The following is a 16,281-nucleotide window of genomic DNA, read 5'->3' as shown; positions in this document are numbered from 1 at the left end:
TACACTATAGTATCTGTATATGCAGTAGAATTCCAATACGATTAAATTTCTCTTTAACAAAAGCGATTATGAAACAATATTTTATATATTAACCTTAGTAAACGTTTGTATTGAATCTACGCCGCTTCTCGGGCTTTTAGTTAATATAAAATTATAGTCTACTGGCCGACCGAGTTAACATATCATATCTACGAGAGGTTATCTCCAAAGACATTGTAAAAAAATTTATTCTGAAAACTTCACAAATATTTTTATTATTTGTCTTAAGACTACATACCTTGTACAACTTATCTATATAATCGCCACATGAATTAAGACATTTATCGTAGCGATACACCAGTTTCAATATATCCTCGTATTCTTCTGCCGCCGGTTCACTTAGCCACTGATTAACAGCATTTTTAAGTTCATCTTCACCCGCGAATTGGTTATCGCTCAAAAATTATTTCAATTTTCAATTTCCCAAACAAAACGGTAATCAAAAGGAGCTAAGTCCGGACTGTATGGTGGGTGACCGTAAATTTCCCATCCAAATGTTCTCAGTAAATCACGAGCAACATATGGACGTGCATTATCGTGCAGCAGGACGACCCCGTCGGTCAGCCGCTCACGTCGCCGATTTTGAATAGCGCGCCGTAAGTTTTGCAGTAGGCTTCTGCATTTATAGTCATTCCACGTGGCAAGAAATCAATCAGCAGTATGCCAAATCGATCCCAAAAGACTAACCATCGCTTTGCGTCCAAATGGCTGTGGCTTGACCTTTGTTGGTGATTGAGAATGACGCCATTCTCTTGACTGCTGTTTTCTCTCTGACATGTAGTACGAAATCAATTGTTACCGGCGTTTCATCGCCGGTAACAATTGAATTAAGGAACTCATCACCTTTTTCTGTGTAGCGTCTCAATAATTCCAAAGCAAATCCCATTCGGATCTTTTTGGTGACGTCCTGTTAAGACGTGTGGCAACTAACGTGTACAAACCTTCTCGAAGCCTAAATGGTCATGAACAATGCGACCGATAACAGCCCCTTGGAACGTTAGGAAAAAGAAGAGCCAGGTCAGAAATAGTTGAGCGACGATCTTTTCTGATATCATCATCTACGCGTTTCTACAAGTCCTCGGTGATTATCGAGGGCCTCCCTGAACGTTCTTCATCGTGCACATTAATTTTGTTATTTCTAAACCTTTCGCACCATTTTCGTACGTTTCTTTCATTCATTACATTCACCGTACACAGAAACCAACTGCCTACGAATTTCAGCCGACTTAACGTTTTGATGGTTTAAAAAACGTATGATTTCATGTATTTCACAGTCCGCGGCACATCGATTTTCCTATTCATTTTATAACGTAATAACTCATACGTAATCAAAGATATTACAACGGAACAACTTACAGATAAAAATACAGTGTGTAGTTAACTAGCGTGGCCATAAACGACACAGGTTCGCCAACCTTAAGGAGAGAAATTTCCCACTGGTCTTTACTTTAGAGATTCTGTTATAGTTAAACCGCTCCGCGTAGCGATCGAGATCGACATACATTATTGCCTATGAAATAGTCGACCGCCGTTATCGCTTCACAATAATGCCCGACCTCACAAGGCTCAGATAACTCGAGAAACTATCGATAAATTGCTTCGGGAAGTACTACGTCATCCCCAAATAGTCCTGACTTGGCCCCATCAGATTTCTACCTATTCGGTCCATTCAAGGATGCGCTATGGGTTAAGAAATTTTAAGACAATGACGCCGTCAAAGAAAATGCGCTAAATTGGGTCGGGCATCAAGATAACGATTGTAGCAGGCATAAATTAGTTGATTTAGAGATGGGACAATTGTATTAATGTTGAAAACATGTTATATTGAAAAGTTATAAAAATGTCACAACGATTAAATAACCCTTATAGCCCTAGAGAAGTTTGCGTCTTTAATTATTGAATGAGCCTTGTAATTATTGTACATTTTCCGTTAATAATTTTTGTGCCATCAAAAAATAATATTGTGGAATCGAAAATAAGTTTTAGGAAAGGGCATTTACTAAACAATATACTGACAGAATGTTAGTTACTTTAATTTTCTAGGTTGCACAATTATTATAAAAATATTTTGAATTTTAATTTAAATCGTTTTAGCGCGTATGGAAAATGTTCATACTAAAAATTATTACTCGATTGTGATAGTAGAATTACTGCAGTACATACTACTGTTTGTGCACAGGCGTATGTATAAAAACAAACCTTCGTAGCAAACATTTTAAAAATTCTGACAAGGTTTGGAGTTCCCTTTTGAATTTTGATAAATATTGCGAATTAGTGTTTATATAATTCATATATATGAAATGTGTAATGTAATTTTTTTCGTTTCAAGATGTCAAGGTTAGTATTTTTTTTTTACTTGTTTACACGATTAGAGTTATCATCAATCATGTTATCATGTATTACATAATCTCTTCCCACGTTTCTACATGGTATAGTAAAAACCAGTTGCTTTGTTCAGAAATTATTCATTTAGTATTTATCTGCTTTTTTGGAGATTGTGGTTAGGTTAACTTGTTCATGTTTATATTTTAATCGTGTGTAGGCTAGCTATGTAGAGTTAGATAATATCTGGAAAAAAAGATAGATAGAAAAAAAAGATAAAAATAGATTTTTTCTTAATTTATTCCTATATACTTAAGGACATTAATTTTTTTTTCATAGTAAGGTATTTGAAGAAAAAAATTGTTTTTGTTGTTATTATTGCGTATATTTGTGGTGTTCTTATCTTTTATTTTGTGTTATGCCAATATATTTGTTTGTTTACATTGAGAAAAATTTGTAAACAGAATCATCAAAGAAGTCTATAATTAATGTTCAAAAATAAACATAATAACCAAGTTTACTAAGTTATAATTATCGTTTGGACAATATTGCATTGTTAATATTTACTATTATATTGTAGCTTTATATATTCGCCGTTCTGTTTGATCGTATAACTCTCTTAATCTCTCACCTTCATAATAAAGATAAAAGATCGACCTTGGCATTCTTTTATTCCAGGTGTGTGTGTGTTTATATATATATATATATATATATATTTTAACTTCATCTGTCTTCATCTGAAGATAAAAAACAAATTATTTTTAATTAATATATAGTTTTATGTTTTGTAACGAAGTTGTATGCAACAAATTACAAGTACTTATTTTAATTTTTATTGCTACATTGACACTTTGACTAGATCTGACCTATTTAGTGAAATGTGTATTTTAGGTAGATTTCATAAGAAAGCAACCTATTCTAATGGTTACCATGATTTGACTTCCGGAAAATTCGTCATATCTTTGCATTTCACATCCCTAAGACCCCAAAACCACTGTCAGCTCAAATGTATATACAGGGTGTCCCATATAAAACGCAACCCATCAATCACTCATCCATGAAATTTCAAAAGTCAAGCTTACTCCCCTACTCGTTACTGAAATGGACTCGTCCAACATCTAAACATCGCGGCGACGCAGTAGAACACTACCGATAGTAACAACAATGTAATCATAACGTTCAGTATATTGCTAGAGACAAGATGGTTTTTCGCTAGATGAACGTGTTTTCATTGTTGAGTCGTACTTCAGTACGAAATCAGCGGTTGCAGTGCAAGATTTGTTTCGCCATAAGTACCCGGGTAAACCAGCTCCTAACAAAACATCAGTATTAAGGTTAGTTGCAAAATTTAGAGAGACCGGTTCTTTAATAAAAACGAACACAAAATATCTGCGTCAGTGTTGAATACAGATACAGTCACTGAAATCAAAGACCTATTACTCGCCTCGCCAAATACATCGATCAGACGTTTGTCCTTTTTAGCCTTTTTTGGCGCGAGTGGTAACGTCTCGGCCTTTCACCCGGAGGTCCCGGGTTCGAATCCCGGTTTGGCATGGCATTTTCACACACGCTACAAATCATTTATTTCATCCTCTCAGGTAATAAAACTTAACTGTGGTCCCGGAGGTTAAAAAAAAAAAAGAAAAAAAATGACTTACCCTCGTACTTTTACTTATAGGCTATTATATTATTATGAGTTACTTGATTTTTGATTAAGATTTATAAATATTCTACATATTTTTTTTGGTTTATACAGTGACCGTTTAATATCTATTAATAATTATATTTTTTCTTAATTTTTTAAATATTTTTTCTTAATTTTGTTTCGTTTCAGATAGTGAAAGTCCTCCGTTTGTGAATTCTATTGCCGGACATGCCCACTATGCATCTCATCCTGAATTATCAAATGAGATTTCAGCACCGTACGAAGTGCCACAATTTCCAATTGAACAAATTGAAAATAAACTTGCCATACAGAGACATCTTGCACCAAAGTAAGTAGCTTATTTCATGGTCAAAAAAAAATTTATTATCTATTTTATGAGATATTTTGCTATTATGTGTATATATTTTGTTTGAAATATTTTTTTATTTATTTTTACTATTCAGTACATTTTGTTATTCAAATTATGCGTGGAAGTAACTTTGTTATTATATAAAAAGAAATGTATGTTTGTTAATGAATAAAATTCGGCTGAACGCGTAATTAATATAGGTAATTAAATTCAGAAAAGTAATGTATTTAAATAATTAATATAAACTGCTTTAAAATTCTGTTAGCATTTAAATTGGAGATCAGCAGTCATGTTTTAGGTTGTAGTGTGTGGGCTCTGCCCTACCTAATTTTATGATTAATTGCTCTCGGCTTCTCCGATTTTTTTATTTGATTAAAATGGGGTTAACAGGTGTCTAATAAATCAATAACTAATATGTTGCTCTGCTTGTTCTGTATTATTTGTTTCACACCCGGCTGTTGTTATAAATTAAAACTGAAAATGATTGTATCGTTCAAACCGTGATCCCGTCTGGTTTTTATAACTTATTTCTCGACTTTTGAGTTCCCTGAGTCAAAAAATATTAAATTTTTAGTTAAGTTTTTATTGTATGACTGTTTGTATGTTGATCACCTTCCTTTTTCTTGTTTAGCCTTCGGTAACTACCGTTTAGATAATACTTCAGAGGATGAATGAGGATGATGATATGTATGAGTTTGAATGAAGTGTATATAGTCTTGTACATTCTCAGTTCGACCATACCTGAGATGTGTGGTTAATTGAAACCCAACCACCAAAGAACACCGGTATCTACGATCTAGTATTCAAATCCGTGTAAAAATAAGTGGATTTACTAGGACTTGAACGCTGGATCTCTCGACTTCCAAATCAGCTGATTTGGGAAGACGCGTTCACCTCTAGACCAACAAGGTGGATTTTGTATGTTCATCAACTTGCACGTAAGTCTACGATTTTAATCTACATTGATGAAATTTAGTTAACTTCTATCCAGGGTGTATCACGAAGTTCTCCTGGGAGTTTCATAACCTATTTTATTCGTGAAAATAATTGAAAAAGTTCATATAAACATATGTCCTGAAATTCTTCGTTTGCGAGTTACGGTTAATGAAAGATTTTGTTCGAATTTCACCTACTCCAGTGGAATGAGGTCATACTGAAATTTTTAGGATGTTAATTAAGGAGCAGAATTAATGATTTTTTATGGATTTTGACCTGAAAAATCGAATAAAATAGGTTCCAGAACCGTATCTGTAGTAGGTTTTGAGAAATCTGTGGTGAAACCAGTAAATTGGGGTAAAAACCCCTGTTTTTCTTTATGTTTGAGTACAATAACTTTTTTAAATGAATAATAAACACGTAAAACCTTTAAACAAAAATTGTAGAGAATTTAATTCTGAACAGAATGATATAAGATATATTGGATAAAACAAAGAAAAAATAGGAATTTTATTTTCATACAGTAGACCTTTTTCTTTCTTTTTTCCTGTTTAGCCTTTGGTAACTACCGTTTAGATAATACTTCAGAGGATGAATGAGGATGATATGTATGAGTGTGAATGAAGTGTAGTCTTGTACATTCGCAGTTCGTCATACAGTAGACCAAAGTGCATTATACGTACAGTTTATAATAAATGTTCAAATATGAGCCCGCTATTTTAAACACATTTTTTCGCGCGCTTCTGATTTAGTTCTTCAGTGCTGTCTTTAAATTGCTCAGCCGCATCCATAATGCGGACAATTAATTACTCACGAGAATGTATTTTGTTTTGTATACAATAGTTTCATCCATACCAAGATTTAAAAATGTAAAGGTGATGTTGGTGGTCAGGAGTGTGGACCTCCATGATCGATCCATTTCTCAGGGAAGTGATGATTTGAGTGGAACCGGCACAAGAGAAGCGGGAAGGCGCGCCATCGTGGAAGCGGGAAGTATACTTTGCGTCTCAGCGTTAAGAGGAACTTCTTCAAGCAGCTGCAGCAATTCTTCTTGAAGAAAGTGCAAGTAGACCTCAACATTTCAGCGGCCAGATAATATGAACGGCCCAAACAACTGCTCGTGAAAAAGCCGGCACCATATATTGACCCTAAAACGGTGTTGAAAGTTGCCTTTCACCTTTACATGAGGATTTATTTCTGCCCATGTATGCTCATTACGTAAGATGTTGACGCCATCCCGAGTGAAATTTTCCTCGTCGGTAAATAAAACATAGTTGTAGAGTTGTAGATTTGTATTCCACCAGTTGCCGAACTATAAGCGAAACTGACCGTCTCCTAGGTGTATGGTTTGCTTGGCATTTCTCCCGTCACCACCCCATTCGGTCGCCCTAAAGCATAAGACCGAATGTCTGTATCGCAAACGGCTACTGAGCCTCGAAACAGTTTAGCGTCCAGTGCTCTAAATTGTTCCTAGAGCTTACCTAACAGCGTGAGGGAGCTAAGCGCGGTGCCATACACCACAGGCTTACATGTCCCAACCGGTCACTTTTCATTTATAACTAAAATGGTAGGCGCACCCCGTCAACTACTAAAAATATATATACTTAAATAAATAAATTTATGTCGTCAAGACGGTAATTTGCTGCCACGCCTAGGTCGCTGAATGCCAGCAAGTACCCGTCCACCACTTTATAGCGCTTGGAGTCATAATAATTGGCTGATGGTCAGACATACTCAAGGTTAGCTTCCCACGGCAATGCGGTAAGAGTCTTTTCCTTCGGTAAACTACGGATGCCGGTTGAACAAAGCAACCGCATCTAGAAACTCCCACACGGTCCGACAATGCGGCTGTCGCCACATTGATTCTCTCTTAGGTATAAATGTTGAACTGGTCGTTTACAATACGGGATAAATTTTTTTTTTTTTAATGTTCTCCGAACCATCAAGTGCGAAACTCCGATCCGCATAGTAAAACATGGTGTACTGAAGCCGGGACTGCGCTGAACTGCATCAATAATAACTTCATCCATACCGGCGTCTTGCTAGATAGATCGTTCGTAGGTACGATACTAGTTTCGCATACTACGTGGCGAACCTGTTTCCCAAAGATTGCGAAAAGTCGCGCCGAAAGTTTTGGGATCTGGAATCCTGCGATTCGGAAAACTTATTTCATATTCTACTACACCAGCTGTAGCGTTACCATTACACACAAAAAGGATATTCCTGTGTTAGAAATAAGTTTTATTACTTCAAGGTCAAACCGATTACGTTCCTACTAAAATTCGCAGAAAACCTTAGCTAATGACAGCACACGTCAGAGTAACCGATCGATATACGCAATGTACCTTACGGAATGATATGAACACTAATGTGGTATTGTGCATTGTTGATCAGCTGGTGTTATTTTGCTGCCAACTTTGCAATAATAATTTTTAAAATAATTTATTGTATTTCTACCAGTAATAGACAAATTATTATCTAAGTAATTTTTATTTTAAAATTGTCTTCTATTTTCCAGTTTTTTTTTTTTAATATTAATAGTAAATTTTATTTTTTCAAATTTTTCACTTCGCCAAAATATAATTAGTTTTTGTTTACATTAAATAAGTACTTTTCTGACAAATATAGTAATGTAATATTTCTAAATAAAATTCTAATTTTTCTTTTGTTTTATTCGATATATCACACCATCCGTTCAGAATTAAATTCTGTAAAATTTTTGTTTCAAGGTTTTACGTGTTTATTACCAATTTACCAAAGTTGTTGTACGTCAAACATAAAAAACAGGGGTTTCTTCCCAATTTATTGGTTTTCACCAAAGATTTCTGAAAACCTACTACAGATACGGTTATGCGACCTATTTTATTCGATTTTTCAGGTAAACAATAAGAACTCATTAATTCTGCTCTTTAATTAATGTCCTAAAAATTTCAATATGAGGAGTGGAAAGATAGTAAAGGGAGATAATCTAATATAGTAATAATAATTAGACTGTTCGGCAGTTATTTTTATTCCTTTTTTTAATTAAAAATAATAAATAAATAATATATACATCCATACATTTTACTAAAAATAAACAGTACTAAATCCTATATGAATTTGTTTAGAATTTTTAAAAATATACGCACGCGGGTATATCTGAACTAAGTTGGACGTGCGCGTGGTTTTTAACTGATAAAAGAAATAAAAATCTATTTAATAAAAAAAGGATAAAAAAAATCGTTCCCATTCTTAATTTGACTTATATAAATTTTTAATTTTCTAACTGTTTCAACTTAGCTACTACTTGATTTTATTTGTTGTTTTATTCTTTCTGTAAATGAATCGTTATCAGGATACAGTTTGGATCAATATATTTAATGTTGATTGAGATTTGAACGAATTTAACCTTTTGAATAAGGTATGAAAAATATTGATAAAGCTTCAACTTCAAAAAAATGAATTTAATAAATAAACGTTTTACTGTTTTGCGCAATCGCTTTTAAATTTCATTCTCATATACGTAGAGGATAGGTTTTTAATTTTTTTTTCTTTAATTTATTAAAATAGACTATTTGTGATTTAATAGTTTTTTAACTATGTTAGACGATTTAAGATATCGGCCTTACAATTACAAAAAAAATATTTATTTATGCCATAACAATAGAGTGACGCTTAATAAAAGTTAGCGATGGATGATAATGAATTTTGTAGCGCGTGTTAAAATGTCATGCCCGACCGAATCCAGAGCCTCCGGATGGAAGGCGATGATGCTACCACACCACCTTATAAAATAATAATTGTAATTAATCAATTTTATTAATTAAAATTCAAATGCTTATAATGGTGTTAATTAAAACTAAATCGATGTTAGTTTTGTAATTGTTAATATATTTTTTCTCAATTATATATATTTCTAATTTTTGTTTTCTTTTACTTGTTCCTCTGTCATCCGGTTTAACTAACCCTGAATGTCTTAATACGACTCCCTAGCCTAGTTTGTCTCTTTACGGTATTCGACTAGAAATTTCTCTTTTTTCGTCATTTCTAATTTTATCGATCAAACTGATTTTCAGTACCGTTTTGCAACAATTCATATTCCATTCTTTTCTTTTTTTCCCCTTTTCTTTTTCCTGTTTAGCCTCCGGTAACTACCGTTTAGATAATTCTTCAGAGGAAGAATGAGGATGATATGTATGAGTGTAAATAAAGTGTAGTCTTGTACATTCTCAGTTCGACCATTCCTGAGATGTGTGGTTAATTGAAACCCAACCACCAAAGAACACCGGTATTCACGATCTAGTATTCAAATCCGTGTTTTTTCCCCCTATCGTCCATATTTCATTACCGAAAACGTTACGCTCCACAGAAATACTACTTAGAATTTCTTCTAATTCGTAGATGTTTATTTGGTACCGGGAAACTTCTTTATCACATGAAAAGTTCTCCTTGATTTTGAACTAGACTGCGTTTTATATCAACATTGCATACTATATGTGTAATTTTATTTCTTATAAAGCATATTTTTTCTTCTCTTATATTATGACCCTTTATATCAGTATTTAACTTTGTTTGGGTATTATCAATTTTAAAACAAAATTTTCATACCTAACAATAAATGCATGTATGAATTTTATCAAAAGTCGTTATTTTTGCCTAAAGAAGAATGTTATTATTACTTTTCTTTTTATAGTTTCTTACACATATTTTTCTGGTAATTACTGTATTCACCTGTTTTACTTACAAGTTGAAAAACAACAGTGACACTTAAATCTTTATCTCTTTCAGTTTTTAATTGGAACTAGCATTTCTCAGTTTTTTCGCTTTCATCACTGCTGTCTAGTAATCGTTCAAATTATAAATAATTCTTTTTTCCCGATAGGTAAGTCGGAATTTTCTTTAAACATTTTATTTTTTTCACATTATCGAAATTTTTATCCAGATCTACAAATGTCACACATGTGATTTAATTCTTTTTAATCTCGCCTTCTAAGATAGGGCTTAAATGCAGAATGGCTTCCCTTCTTTCCGTGCTCTTTCTGAAACCGAATCAGTCTTCATCTATCACCCCTTTTATTCACCTGTAAATTACGAGTTCGCCTGATAAATTTTCCGCACTAGCGTGCTACACGGAGACAAAAGGTCCTATCGAGTTGAGCGTGGCAGCACATGATAGATAAAATCTCCCTCTATAAACCTGCTATAATGCGTTGAAATCCGTTTACCGGATTGTTTTCTATAGCAGTTAAAATGGAGTCGAGTACGGTCAATATGTCAACACGGTTAAAACAGCACACAGTAACCGAATTTTTAACAACAGAAAATGTGAATCCTACGAATATTTTTCATCGTTAGAAAGCGGTTTATGGTAGTGAAACTGTTGACAGGAGTACTGTGAATAGGTGGGCGTTGAAATTTCGCGAATGTGAAGCTGGTAAAGCGAAAATTGAGGACGCACTTCGCAGCGGACGACTAGTTTTTGTAACTGACGAAACAACGAAAGGAGGTGGACGATTTGCTTCAAAGTGACCGGCAAATCGCCCAGCAATGCATCGCTATTCAGTTAGGCATATCTAAAGAACGAGTAGGCCATACTATCAAGCGATTGGGTTACCGTAAAATCTGTGCACGATGGGTACCGTGCAAACTCTCTCTGATGGCTCTCAACAAACTGAAGTTTGAGCCTATTCCGCATCCGCTATACTCTCCAGATTTGGCTCCGTGCGACTTCCACTTCTTCCTTTATCTCAAGAGGGATCTCAAAGTTCTTTTTAAAATATTAGGCAGCTTTATTCTTCCGCAGTAAGCCTGTATTCTAAAATTAAGTTGAGGATCAGGATGGGCCTTCCTTAAAACCATGTGTGATGTACGAACAAATGAAGTTCGGCGGTGATTCTTAAATAATTAAAGTCAGAAGTCGATGTTATTATCAATTCTTTATTATATTTGAAAGTACTTTTGTAAGTATAAATTGAATGTTTAATATGCTTGAACTAGTAGATGAATTATTTATATATTATTAAATGTTTATTATAATCGAATTATGAACTGGGATATTTACTGAATGCGATTGCTATCTGTAGGCGACTGGCTGGAACTGAGCAAGAGTGACGACTGTAGAACGAATAATGAATGACGATGGAATTGCTTAAATAATGTTGCTGGAGCCGCTGCTTCGTCAAGAGCTGAGTGTATCCGAAATGAGCCGAGTGATGTCGTCAGGAGTCGATTGCATCTGAAAGGAGTCTCTGAATCGTCAACAGTCGAATGCATACGAAAGGAGCCGTGTGTTCTGTAAATATCCGAATGAATCCGACCGAAGCCGGAGATATTTAAATTTAAAAATCCTATTAAATACATTAAAGCGCTCCAAAATTTAAACGATAATATCAAAATATAAATATGTAAACAGTATTTAAAAATTAAAGAAACCTAAATCCGAACACCATGCTTGCAATAAAAATTATCATTTTTACTCGTAGAGTAGTTAAATATTATGCATTAACATTATCAAATGCGGGAAAAATATCAACAATACTTTTGTTAACGTTTACTTGTTTATGTTTCTAATTGGCAAAAAAAAGAAGATAAAAAAGACAAACCGGAAATTTTTTCAATAATGTATACGTAGTTAATAAGACGTAATATATTAATCATTTGCTATTGACACCGATTTTCGAGTTCAAATTTTGTGCGGTTGTGATGACTGAAACGTAAAGTACATCTTTATTCATAGTTAGTACGATTTCGTGACGAATGCGACTTCGAAACGGTAGCAGCACATCAACTCGCCCGCTTCTAGTACAATTATTTTTCCATAAGAAAATAAACATTGGGTGAGATATAGTAGCAGCAGCCAGCGCCTTCTAATATCGATCTTTTATACTCTATTGTATTTTCTTACAGTTCAATTATGCGCAGATTTGTTTACTTGTAAAGCTATATTATACCTTTTATCACGCGATGTTTAGGAATATTTCTAAGTTTCATTCTTAGCGCCAACAATAACACGTTATGATGTTATCATATGATTTTAAAACAGTTTAAGGTCAACCCTTATATTTTTTTGTTTTGTTTTATTTTATTTGTATACATCATTTTTTCTTCATCATCCTTAATTGGAAGTATAACTTAATTTTTTTTATAGACCATAGTAAAGAAATCAATTTGCACGTAAATTTAAAAACAAAAACAAAAAAAAATAGATTTAACAAAAAATAATTATTCAGCCGAGAGTAAAAAATTAAGTTTTTACCAATTTTTTACTGTTAATTTTCGGTGTTCATGAGAAGAATGCTTTTTTTGAATGACGTTTCATCAGATGTGTGACTCGAAGAATCATTTTCATTGGCCTTTTGAGGATTGTGTTTTTGTTTTTCTTAAATTAGGAATAAAAGAAAAAAACAAAATAAAGAAGGATTAAGAACTGAACAAACCTGTTCGATGTGTGTAGTTTAAAATCTTTTTATTTAATTTATTTATTTGTAGTGTGAATTTGAGTGCGAAAGTTGATATAATTAAAGAATAAATATTATAACCTTTGCTTTGTCACATCTATTGCGCTTTACAATTTGTAGACCTTTATAGACCAAAAATTTCGTTAATATTTATCGTTCGTCGTTATAATTTATAGTTTAAGTGCAGTTTATTAGAATAAGCGTATCCACTATGTTAGGTTATATTAATTTACTTTTTAATGTAGTAGGTATAATGACAGTAAATCTAAAAAATCTGATGTGGGCACCACATAACTTCCTTACACGCCTATTAAATTACATATACACATTTTTAAAATTACATAAAATTTTATTTCACTAATAACTTCTGACTTTTTTCTTTTTTTTTGTTATTGAATTATTATTTATCGTAAAAAATATTTACAATCAAAAGTTAATAATTATTAATAAATCAGTATATTTAAATTAAAAAATTAAAAGAAAAAAAGGGAAATGAAGTCGAATTTGTACATGTGCCCATTATAAGATCCAAATATTTCATTAATTAAAATTTTATTTGGCTATAACTCTGGAACCAATGAAAATAAGTACCACTTATGATGTATTGTTGAAAAGCTCTCACTGAGGACTTATTACAACAGTTAAGGAAAAGTCAAAATCCAAATGTCTTTGATTTTGGGCATTTTTGGTTGGCAATCACACACAGTGATTGATGCAAACACATGCAATGATATGATGCGATGCAATGCACATGCAATGATGTTTCTTTTTATATAGCAAAAAAAAAGTAAATAATTGATAAAACGGTAACCATCCATTTGTAACTTGTAGCCATCTGTTATTGGTTATTTTCAGTACACCAGGGTCTTTAAAGAGACATATGACTGTAAAAAAATAATAGTTTATTCAATGATAATCAAACTCACGCTGCATTTCAACTTAATCCCCGGTTATATGTATTTAGGACTAACTTTGTATTTAGAACTATTCTAACAGCTAGTTGTGCACCTCCGCTTTTGATTGCAAGTAAACCAAAAATGCCCAAAATCCAAAGAAATTTGAATTTTTTCTTAATTGTAGTAATAAGCCCTTATTGAGAGGTTTTCAACGATACATCATAAATGGTACTTATTTTTATTGGTTCCAGAATTATAGCGAAATAAAATTTTAATTAATGAAATATTTGGATCTTATAAGGGAAAGGCACATCGGTTCAAATTCGACTTCATTTCCCCTTTTTCTTTTAACTTTTTTTTTTAAATTTAAATATACTGATTTATTAATAATTATTAAACTTTTGATTGTAACTTATATTTTGTGAGCTTTCTTATTCTAGTAGTAAGGAATTTGACCTACTCTTTGTTGCCGAACTTGTTTTCACGTAAAAACCTTTTGAAAGGACCAAATAAAAAACAATTTACGGTGCGAGATCGGAATTGTAAGATAAATGTGGTAAAATTTCACGAGCCTACATTTGAATCGCTTCCAGTAATATTTAAGTGCTACGGTGGCCGGTGCTATCATGCAAAAGAATTTTGCTTTTAAAGCAGAACCAGGATGTTATGTTTCTTATTGTGGATTTTACTTTATTTTCTAGCGTGTCAGTAACAGTAGTAGTCGATGATTGTACGTTAGTCTTCCAAAAAATCAAATAAATTTGTGCCTTTATATTTCCAAAATACTTTTAGCATCATTTTTCCTGGTGGACAGTCTGATGTTTCCATTCCGCATTTTAATGTTGGGATTCCAGCTTCTAAATGATGAATCCTAGTTAATCATAAGTTATTATGTCGTGTAAAAAAGCATTATCTTCCCTTAAAAACCGTTGTTGATGTTTAAATATAGGTTACAAATGTGGATTTTACTGCTATTTGTAATCTTGAGTCGACCGTCTCGGAATCCAGCTGAATCACGTTTTTGAGAATTCTCCTGATATTCACCTCGAGCAGCTTCAGAATTTCCGTTACAAAATCCATAAACAAAAATTATATCGGCATATTCGTCGTTAGAAAATTAAAACGCTATTTTTACACTGCGACATGAAACACTACACTTATTTTATCTTGTGATAATGTATAACATCAGAATCAAATGAAGTACACAATTTTCATTATTGATTAGCTGTTAGCATTGCCATCGTATACAATAAAATCTTTTTAAATATTTCCAAAGTAACATACATTTTTTAATTTAGTTTTACCTGGTAAATTATTGAATATACTCAGCTAGAATATTATTTTATAAGTTTTGTATTTCTTTTAAAATTATTTTCAGTAATTAGCGTATCTGTTTTTAAAAAGAATGCTTATTAGGTACAGAAAGAAAAATATGATTTTCTATTTATTTTTCGTCTGTTTTGCTTCAACAAAAAACTGATTTTAAAACTTTTTATTTATTTATTACTGCCTGTATTTACATTTGTTTTCTCAGAATTAAATTCTCTACAAATTTTGTTACTTCTTATTTTTTTCCTGTTTAGCCTCCGGTAACTACCGTTCAGATAATACTTCAGATGATGAATGAGGATGATATATGTATAGCTTTCCCTGATGATACTCTGTTTAGCCTCCGGGAATCACCGACAGGCATTACTTCGAAGGATGATATGTATGAGTGTAAGTGAAGTGTAGTCTTGTACAATCTCAGTTCGACCATTCCTAAGATGTGTGGTTAATTGAGACCCAACCACCAAAGGACACCGGTATCAACGATCTAGTATTCAAATCCGTGTAAAAATTACTGGCTTTACTAGGACTTGAACGCTGGAATTCTCGACTTCCAAATCAGCTGATTTGGTAAGACGCGTTCACCACTAGACCAACCCGATTGGTTTTAAAAGTTTTCTTACTAACAAAACACCATCTTCGGCATTTATTAGTCATTTAACAAAGCTATTGTACTGCAAACCTAAAAAAAAACTTTCTTTTCGACACCGAATTTTGTATTTCACGTCGTTTATCTTAAAAACTACTGGAGTAACACTTTAAGTATCTGTTTTATCCTATTTTCCAGCTCAAATTACATAAAAAACCACCAATTTTACTCCTTAATATGTGTCCCAAAATTTATAGTAGGGCTTATTTTTATTAGAAGAGCTGAAATCCGGGCGAAATCTTTCGCCAGCCGTAACTCAAAAATAAAACATTTCCTTTATTTTTCATTATTTTCACCAGTAGAATACGTCCTGAAAGTTTCTCCGTAACATTTGACAATATTTTTGGAATATTTTTCACTGCAGTTTGCATTTTCAATAACGTGATTATTATTTTGTTTAACCTCCGGGGCCACCGTTAGTTATTGCTTCAGAGGATGAGATGAATGATTTGGTAGCGTGTGTGAAAATGTCATTGTCATGCCTGACCGGTATTCGAATCGGGACCTTCGGATGAAAAGCTACCACTCGCGCCACGGAGGCCGGAAATTAATAGAGTTGTTATTACTAAACTGCTTTACTTTTTTTAAAGAGATTTCATGAAAACAACGGTATACATTATCTTCATTCGGGAAAAAGGTACAAAATTGGTAACTTGTAA

The 16,281-nt window shown here is 33.0% G+C and overlaps 1 protein-coding gene across 8 annotated transcripts in view; it reads left to right on the top strand.

The window, feature by feature from the left end:
• The window catches only part of AMPdeam (AMP deaminase), a 253,902-nt gene that overhangs the window by 108,488 nt on the left and 129,133 nt on the right, over positions 1 to 16,281 (top strand). For all 8 annotated transcript variants that reach the window (XM_075367427.1, XM_075367432.1, XM_075367431.1 and 5 more), the window contains exon 2: positions 4,196 to 4,355. In XM_075367427.1, the coding sequence (XP_075223542.1) occupies positions 4,196 to 4,355 (160 nt within the window). The remainder of the gene's footprint in view (positions 1 to 4,195; positions 4,356 to 16,281) is intronic.

The sequence above is a fragment of the Lycorma delicatula genome, chromosome 5 (genome assembly GCF_047948215.1).
Source record: "Lycorma delicatula isolate Av1 chromosome 5, ASM4794821v1, whole genome shotgun sequence".
Lineage (NCBI taxonomy): Eukaryota > Metazoa > Arthropoda > Insecta > Hemiptera > Fulgoridae > Lycorma > Lycorma delicatula.
Note: the sequence above shows the minus strand (reverse complement) of the source record. Positions and strands in the feature narration are given on the sequence as shown.